The sequence below is a fragment of the Paramisgurnus dabryanus genome, chromosome 6, assembly GCF_030506205.2.
Source record: "Paramisgurnus dabryanus chromosome 6, PD_genome_1.1, whole genome shotgun sequence".
Taxonomy (NCBI): domain Eukaryota; kingdom Metazoa; phylum Chordata; class Actinopteri; order Cypriniformes; family Cobitidae; genus Paramisgurnus; species Paramisgurnus dabryanus.
The window spans coordinates 38,292,849-38,302,533 of record NC_133342.1 but is presented as its reverse complement, the minus strand read 5'-3'; the positions used below and the strand labels follow the sequence as shown (position 1 = coordinate 38,302,533).

Genomic DNA, 9,685 nt, shown 5'->3' with positions numbered 1-9,685 from the left:
TTTACTTCGAGTAAGAGGTAAAGAGAGACGCAGACTTCTTTTCTAACACTTTCTTCGCTTCGCTTTGTACTGTACGAGTCTCTGTGCCACCAGCATCTCTGAATAAGACCACCAGTGTGTCACCTGTGATTCTGCCAGGAGTCTCTGTTTCTCATCGTGAGAGTTCCAGCACCTTCATTAGCAACTCGGCTTGTCACACTGCCTTTAAACGCTGATAATGTGATAATTAAAACAGCTGACAAGCACGAGCTGTCATCTCTGTGGCAACAAAAAGCCTCATTTACAGGTGGAAGAACAGCGAACCATCATCCTGGTTTAGCATCCGCTTCACTGGAAACAATCATATACATCATACAAGAAGGTACACTGGCATGGTAGACTGTAATTTTTGCAAAAAAAGTCAGTAATGATGAAGTACAAACCTCAAAGTATCGTAGCTTTTGTGTGGTTTGTGAATATTGTAAAGATATTGTTTTATTTTGACATTCTGCTGTTGACTATAACAGGGGTTCTCAACCTTTTCCAATTCAAGGCCAACTACAAAATTTGAAGGCCCACCTACTCATAATTTTTACCCAATAAAGTTTACAAAAGCTTGGTGTATATATGTATATATAAAAATATCCAAACACTTAGTAACATGCTGATTTTAAGTTGATTTAACTTATTTAAATATTTTTTTCCTTAATAATTCAGACTGATCTCACGGAAAGTTGTGTTATAGTCACGAAAATTTTTATTAATTTATTAGTGTCCATGGCACGAAATTCAGCTTTGTTTGTGCCTTAAGCATAAATGTCTTTTTCATGTCACAAAATTTCGTTTCTGTGGCACGACTTGCTTTTTCGTGTCATTTTATGTATTGTTTTCTCATAGTTTTTTTTTCTATTTTCTTACCATTGTCACTTGGGGTTAGATTTACTTTCTGTCACATTTTTAGACATCCTAACCCAAACCCCTACTCTAACCCCAACCCCAACATAAAGAAACCAATACATAAAATGAACAAAAAAAGTTGTGCCACGGACACGAAAAAATATTTATAGAAATTTGTGTGACATTCATGCTCAAGTCACGTAAAAAAGCAGAATTTCATGCCATGGACACAAATAAATTAATCAAATTCTTTGTGACTATAACATGACCTTCCGTTAGATCATGTTGGAATAATTTTATGTCATCTTGAAGGCCCCTTGCAAGTTTATTGAGGCCCCCTAGTGGTCCCCGGCCCCCTGGTTGAGAAACACTGGACTATAAGGAACGTTACATCTAAATCTCAACAAACAAAAGTCATTTGACTAATGGTAGACTGTCTGGTTAATATCCGATAACACTTTATTGTAATGACCCCACAACATACTGTACATCTGACTACCCAGAGAAATATTTTATTGCTCTTTCATAGCTCAGGAGTTTTTCATTTAGGTATCAATTGCCCAAATTTTGTGTTTAAAAGACGTATAATAGACGTCCAAACACAGGCCAGATGTCTAGTTTAAAACAGGACAAAATTTGGGTTGTCTGTTAAAATTTAATAGACGTATAACCCTCGTTTGTATGGGCAAGTGGGGCAGTGCCCCACCAAAATATTAACAAAATATTTATATGATAAAATTCAAGCTGTTAACTTGTAAATGTGTCTAACATTTTTCAACAAATATTTTCTGAGTTTCTAGACTATTTTAAGTCGTAATGTGAGATGAATATCTACTGTGTGTAATGACCGAGCTGAGAGGCTGCCTCAGCCCTCCCGAGCTCAACAGCGCCCCACATTTTCCCCCATGTAAATTTGTGGTGACAAATAGAAATGCAGAGACCCCTAATAGAGAGCCATATGGGCAGATTTGAATGTGCCACTATAGATTATGCGTTACGTGACCGAGTTCTGGACAATGCTCTATCATTCAAGTGGTACAAATCAGCCCGTTTATAATAGATTGTGTAGAGTTTTTTATTACAGGACTTGTTTGAAAGGCTGTCAAATAATGAGAAAATGGACATCAAACTATTTTGCCACGACAAGATTTAAAAATTGTGCAACACTCAAACGACCAATGGTAAGTCATTCAGTAGGGCAACTGCTCAGTGTTCTGCATGTGTTTAGTCATTTAAATGTAAAACTGATCCCACTAGCAGTTAATATGTTAGGTTAGTCATAGAGCCTATGATATGACCCAGAAGAAATAAAAATGAAACAAATGAGACTATTGTTAAATGCTTCAAAAATTAAGAATTTGGAATGTAGACAATACCTTCATCTTAAGTTAGTGATACTTGTTTGAGTATTGCGATATCATATCTCATTTTAATCACATTCATGTCTAGGAGAAAGGAGATTTTAAAGAAATCTGTGACTTTTCCTTACTACACGTCAAATTATTCTATCCCCACCGATACACACACGTCCCCTTACATCAAAGTTGCTATAATTTTTCTACATGTTTGTCCAGTGTGAGCTACCATAGTAGCTTCTCTTTGCGTTTCGAAATTAAGGTTGGTTAAAAAACACATTACACCTTTAACAAATTAAGTTTAACTTGTTTTTATAAGTAATGTCAACTTATCACAAGTCAGAGAGAACTTAAAATAGTAGGTTGAATTGACTTGCAAAACCAAGTTGTTTTAACTTCATACAGTGAAATAGTCTACTAATATTCAACTAAACCTCTAATGATCGTTGTTTGTTGTGAGTGGTCCAGCAAAATAAAATAAAACCCTTTCGTTTTTATTTAAAAAGTCAAATTCTTTACCTTGGGCAGACATCTTAACCTTGTTGATCCTTTTGTATAACTTTAAGAGCAGATCAATACATTTTGCCTTTATCATCCGTTCTTTCATTCAACTACACCATGATTTATTACCAGAAAAGACCAGAGAACTAATTAGTGAAGTAATTAATTAATTTAAATTTGCATATTTGCATTTGCAATTAGTGCAGTCAACTGATGAGTCTGAAATGAGGAGTTTCACTCATCAGATACTGGTGTGAACTGGACCAGAACACACAGAACGCCAGCTGAGGCGTTTTGGGGGGGGGGGCAGCTTTGTGTGCGTGCGTGTGCACGAGTGCCCAAATGTTGCTGTTTTGGGAACTGCCCTCTGCTGATATATCTACGGATAGACTAGTAGCTTGTCTAGTATGATATAGGGACAATGAAGCGTAAACTAAACACAGCTGTAGTTCTGAAGGACTTCTCAAAAAAAAAGAAAAAAACTCAACCGTACTGCAGGGCAGAGATGCACCGTTGTGATGTAAGCTGCATAAAAATTTACTCCAAGCTGTGTCATTGTGGTGCTAATGTCTGTTACTATCATGATTCAACTTGTGCTGGCCCTAAAGTACACTCTTAAAAATAAAGGGGCTATAAAGGGTTCTTGTTTCCCCCAAAATGGTTCACAAAAGAACCATTTCTTTCTTGCCTTTTCATTATGTGTTGAACCTTGAACCGTTTGTGCAACAGAAAGGTTCTGTTGGGTGGTATAAGTTCTTTATAGAACCCCTGAAAGAACAGTTTAAGAACCTTAAACACAATTTAAAAAATAAAGGTTACTAAAGGTCTTTGTTGTAAAAAGATTATTTGTAGTCAGACTATAAAATGTATAAAGAAATTATTCATTCAAGAACCTTTGACTTAAAGGTCACATCTTTCTTTATAAGAGTGCAGTGTAGGCAGGTTGATATTCAATAATATTTTACTTATTTCTTTAGGGCCTTGATTGTACACCAAATGATGTATTATTTGCTCTTCCTTTCAATATATTTAGTATTCATGTCTAGCCAGGTCAGTGAAATGACTCTACACTTTAAAAAAACACCTGTTCATTTTCAACCCAGCATTGGGTCAAAAAGGAACAAACCCAGATATTGGGTTAAATTAACTCAGAAAATGTTAAAGGGGTCATATTATGATATTAAGATTTAAAAAAAAAAGTAAAATAAATCTTTAGTGTCCCTAGATTGCGTATGTTAAGTTTTAGCTCAAATAATCCACAGATAATTTATTATAACATGTTAAAATTGTCACTTTATATGTGTGAGCAAAGAGTTACAGTTTTTGGGTGTGTCCTTTAAAATGCAAATGAACTGATGAAATGCAAACAATGATCGTCATGATGGTGGTTGGTTGAAATTGAAACATTCAATTGTGGTGCCATTTTTTTTCTCTCTGCACTAAATGGCAGTGCCGTGGTTGGATAGTGCAGATTTAGGGGCGGTGTTATTGTAATAAGACTCGCTACCTACATCACAAAACAGGCGAAATCTGAATGACCTACTGTATTTTTCACATGCTTGCAAAGAATGGTTTACCAAAACTACTAAGTTACTGGTTTGATCTTTTCACATTTTTAGGTGGATAGAAGCACTAGGGACCCGATTGAAATTACGTACCTAGAGTCACATAATTGCGTGAGTGTTTTCCGTGACACTGACACGTTTTTCCGCCTTTTTGCGTGAACGTAACGTATTTCTGTGAACGTGACGTGTCACTGTCATGTATTTGTTACTCAACTGTTTTGTCCTATTTAAAACCATAGATGCTTCGGTTTAGGGTTAGATTTGGTGTTTGCGTTAGGATATCACTTTAAGTATTGGTTATACCTTTTTTTCATTATTTGTTTTTTTTTTTATATAAATTTTGGTTTTTAAACCATTGTTGCCTGGCATTAGGGTTAGAGTTTGTTTAGGTAAGGATGTCATTTTATGTAAATCTAACTCTAAACCAAAGCGACAATGGTAAGAAAATAGGACAAAACAGTTGAGTAACAAATACGTGATAGTGACACGTTCACAGAAATACGTGACATGTTCACGCAAAAAGGCGGAAAAACGTGTTAGTGTCACGGAAAACACTCACGAAATTATCTGACTAGGTACGTAATTTCGTGATAATGGGTTGAATTATAGCACTTAAACATGAAAAAGTCAGATTTTCATGAAATGCCCCTTTAATATTTGACCCAACATTGTAAATAAATCCTTGAGATAACGTGAAAAGGTAAGGCAACCTGATGCAGTACGATTTATGAGTTATCTCAACAATTGTTTTAACATAGCCAACATATTTTTTTTTTCATTCCTGCAATGCTGATTTCTTTATTTTGCTAATCAAGTTGACCATAACATTGGCCAAATAATCTGTGTTGACATCACTTCCATTAGCACCAATAGCATTGCATCATCCACTTTGACTTTAACACTTTTAACACTAGAAACAAACCGTATTGCATATATATAGTGACAATCATCAAATATCATTCATTAAAAAACAGCTCTTTGTACAACAGATAACTAACAGAGACAACAACAACAGCCTATAAGGAAATCAAACACAAAAAATCTAAATGAACACTCCATAGTACATGCTAAATGTAAAATGGTTTGTCCAGTGAACCACTAAACTCCTCGCTGGCAACATATTTAGGCTAATTTTAGTCAGTAAACACAAAATAACAAATTGACTCCTTCAAATAAAATTCTTGGTTCAAGTTTCCTTTGTTGGGAAAACATTTTGAAATCTATTTTTTTTATAGTGAACAATGTGTTAAAACAATTCATCATTTTGGGTTAAAACCACCCACCACAGGTTAAATTACAACACAAAGGGTTGCGACACAGCATTTTTAGTGTATGAATTTTGCGATGAAGAATTGTGCCGCAGAGCTATCTGCTATCCACCAAACGATTTTAAGTGAACAGACGTCTAAACTATAGGCCCACCGACCGTATATAGCCTAATCAAATACATGCCACACTTTCATATCAAAAGCATTTAGCAGTCTCCACACAGGTATTGGCGCAGGAGTGCTGGCATTAATCTTTTTTGTACACGGAGTTTTCTGACGGTAAATGAGAGCCTCGCGGTGCCCATTACCGTGAGCGCCAGATGATGAGAGCCGAGTGAAAGTCCCTCGAGACTGCGTCACGTGACTAGCGAAACGTCAGTGGCAGATGGCACGGGTACCAGAGCTGCTGCCTGGCATGGGTGTCATTTCTCAGAGAGAGAGAGAGAGAGAGAGAGAGAGAAAGAGAGAGAGAGAGATTAAAGGAATTCTTACAGCTCTACATCAAGCACATGGGAGGCAGTTCTGAATGTCGCCAGGAATTTGAACATGCAAGCTAAACACTGAAATAGAAAGGTAAGGAATCGAAAATATATCGATTTTTATTTCCTCTTGGCTTGTTTAATTCGATTCTTATTTATTTCTGTAGCACTCTTTCTAATTTTGCATAGTTCTAAAGCAGCTCAACGACAATGTATTTTAGATAAACAGTATACAAAAAAAAGGACAAAAGAAATCACAGAAAATATTAAATAATGAATTTTATTCAATGGATGTTATTATTTATAGGAATAGAAACAATCGAAGATATATCGAATTTAACCTGTAGTTTCAATTTTGGAAAACATCATTTATTGTAAAATTTGTGGTAAAATGGTCTACTCTGTTATTATTAGCTCTGCTTTTCTACCTTATGTATGTTGTTTACCCGTTTACCATGTGATTTTTATTTTATTTTTTTGGGGAGGGGGCTTATCTTAATTTGTTGGTGGTGTATGTACATACAAATGCCTGTTGTTATACAGTGTCTTCTTTGTGAGTGTTTACATGTCAGCTTTATCACACTATATGTGATTCATCAGTAAAACGACAATTTGTCATGCCAGTTTACAGTCTAACAGGCCCTGTACCCTTCGGTTACTCTTTGCCATAGTCGCTGACTTCATCTGGCTGTTAATTTTGCTGTTGCACAGGTGCAGACGATGCTGACCGTACCGTTTGAAGATCCAGACATGATGCGTGAATCTCAGTTCAGTGCCAGATTCTCCGGTCAAGAAGAAGTCCGTACACTTAACGCGTCCAACGCGGAGCTCCAGGATGCTGAGGACGACAACACGGATCGAGAGGAGGAGGAAAGAGAGGACGACCGCGACGAGAACGGCCTGCCCAAAAAGAAGGGCCCGCGCAAAAAGAAATTCCCCGAGGGGCGCGGCGAACGCGTGAAAGTGCGTCGCCAAGAAGCGAACGCGCGCGAGCGCAGTCGCATGCACGGACTCAACGACGCCCTGGAGAGTCTGCGCAAGGTCGTGCCATGCTACTCAAAAACGCAAAAGCTCTCCAAGATCGAGACACTGAGGCTCGCCAAAAATTACATCTGGGCTCTGTCCGAGACTCTGAGCGCGGGCAAGAGACCCGACCTGCTCGCCTTTGTGCAGACCTTGTGTAAGGGATTATCCCAGCCCACCACAAACTTAGTCGCGGGGTGCCTGCAGTTGAACGCCCGAAATTTCCTTACAGATCACAATGGGGAGGTGTCGTATTCTGGCAGGCCTCCATATGATGCTCTGTATCCGTATCCGAACGCGGAGATGGGCACGCCCACCGGCCTCAGCACTGGGACCCGGGACAGCGCCAAACCGTTCCGGCCCTACAACTATTACGCATCCTACGAGTCCTATTACGAGGGTGGCTCTCCGGAGGCCAGCAGTCCCCATTTTGAAGGCCAAATAAGTCCCCCAATCAATTATAATGGGATTTTCTCGCTTAAAAAGCACGAGGACCAAGTTGAGTACAGTAAGAACTGTCACTACGGAATGAGGTACTGTAATGTGCCCGGTCGAGGCTCCATGTACCGCGTTTCCCCTGACAGTCATTTCCCTTATGACTTACATCCCCGCAGCCAATCGTTTCAGAGCCAGGACGAATTAAATACGGGTTTCCATAATTAAAAGCAAGTGTAGGGGTTGGATGCCAGTTACACTAATCTGTCAATTAATTAGTGCGTGTTGCAGACGAGGGGGGCTTTTCAGTGTTTGATTTTATCCTGTTATTTATTTTAAAATGATGTAAAGTTTATTCTATTTATTTGAGATTGCATTGGTTTTGTTGATGTTTGTGGTGAGGTAACCTGTTCATCGACGCAGGGTGTGGTAGGCCTGTAGCTCTACAATCAATTCATGAAATAGAGGATAGAAATTAAATTTAAAGATGCTGCTGGACTTCTTAAAACACGTGTTTTAAAGCTTGTCTCATCTTGTGGAAATGGATTTGTTACTGTGTCAATATGCGCTTTTCAAAATCATTCGATTCATGAAAGCAATAATGGATCTATGCAACAGTCTGACAGCCGTGTATTAACAAAATGTTTTGCCAATTGTACAACGAATTATTGTGTGATTTTTTTCTTCATTGATTAGTGTATTTGAAGCATATACTCCCCAATACGCATAATGTCGACAAATCCTATATTGTGATTTTGCTATGTGAAAAAGATTTTTTGTTAGTGTTATTCACGGGAGGGAAATTGGGTCTTGTGGATGATGCGAATGTAAGAAATCTTCTTAGAAATCTCACTTCGTTTGTATTTCGATCATCTCATCGAAATAAACTTTAAATGTGATCAATTCTATATGATTTTTTTATCCAGAATTATTTAAATTGTCGATACTTCAGCAATATAAGTATTTTTATCATAATAATAGATTAAAGATATGTTTACAGAGACATGTAAAGATTAGGTAATTTCGACTGTTTGATATTGCCAAAATATGATGTAATGGCAGTCAGATCGCAATCACATTTATGACTTAAAACATTATAACATAAAACGTGTCTAAAAGATATAGAAACGAATAAAAAAGGACATTAATAAAAAAGTTTTTTCGATTAATGTAAGTTTAAAGTAAAAACCTAGTTGGTCTTTAGTTTTTAGTATCTTACACATTATATTAAAAACAGAACAAATTATGAAACACCAACTAATTCCAGTAGCTTCTTTAACAATATATTTAAACACTTTTATCGATGGTTTCTCAATTCCTCTGGACATCACAAATGAATCATACAGTCTTCAGATTGAAATACTGTAATTTGATGATGTGCTTTCTGAAGGTGACCCGACTGTGAACTCCAACAACAGAAACTTAAAAACACTTAAATAATAAATATTCAATTAGCAATGGCTTGGATTTGAATTAATGTTTATTCATATTTGATTATATAAATGCTCCACTGGGGTTATAGCGCAAACATGTTGAATTCATTATGACTTTTTACAAACTTGATAATAATATGTGTTAGCCTAGTAACGGACTTGTTTTAATTATAAATGGTTAATAATAAAATAATGTAACAAATCGAATAGTCTTTAAACTGTATTGTTATCCTAAAAAATAATATTAGACATTAATTTAAAAGACTTAAGGTAACCAACTGTTATTTAAGTAGGCAAGGCCTGTACTGTATAATACAATTTGACAATTTTAAAGATTTATTTTAAACGTAAATATTTATTTTATTTTAAATGTATCTTAACCAGACATTTACTTTGTTTGAAAACTTTAACAACTTTTCAGTGTTAAAATAAAGAGACTTTTTTCGGTTTAAGAAGACCCGTGTTTATGATTTATGTTTTTAAAGGCCTATTTATTATTATTATAATTATAATTATTATTATTATTATCATCATAATAAAAATAATAAAATAATAATAATTAATATTATACATTATTCAACCTACGCTCCTCTTGTGAATTAATCGAATTTATTCACGAGTTGATGTGTTGGGAACGGAAGTGGACTCGAGCCAATAGCTGACAGATTGTCTGCTGTCACTGCATGGGCCGAACTGTCTAAAACACATTTAACTCAGTATCCTATATTAAAAGAAAACAGATTAATTCCA

At 36.4% G+C, this 9,685-nt stretch overlaps 1 protein-coding gene across 1 annotated transcript; it reads left to right on the top strand.

The window, feature by feature from the left end:
- The first annotated feature begins 5,990 nt into the window (after positions 1-5,990).
- On the top strand, positions 5,991-8,401 carry neurod6b (neuronal differentiation 6b). The gene is made up of 2 exons (XM_065276746.1): positions 5,991-6,138; positions 6,756-8,401. Exon 2 carries the CDS (start codon positions 6,765-6,767, stop codon positions 7,728-7,730), a length of 966 nt encoding a protein of 321 aa, XP_065132818.1. The 5' UTR covers positions 5,991-6,138; positions 6,756-6,764; the 3' UTR covers positions 7,731-8,401.
- Positions 8,402-9,685: the final 1,284 nt, after the last annotated feature.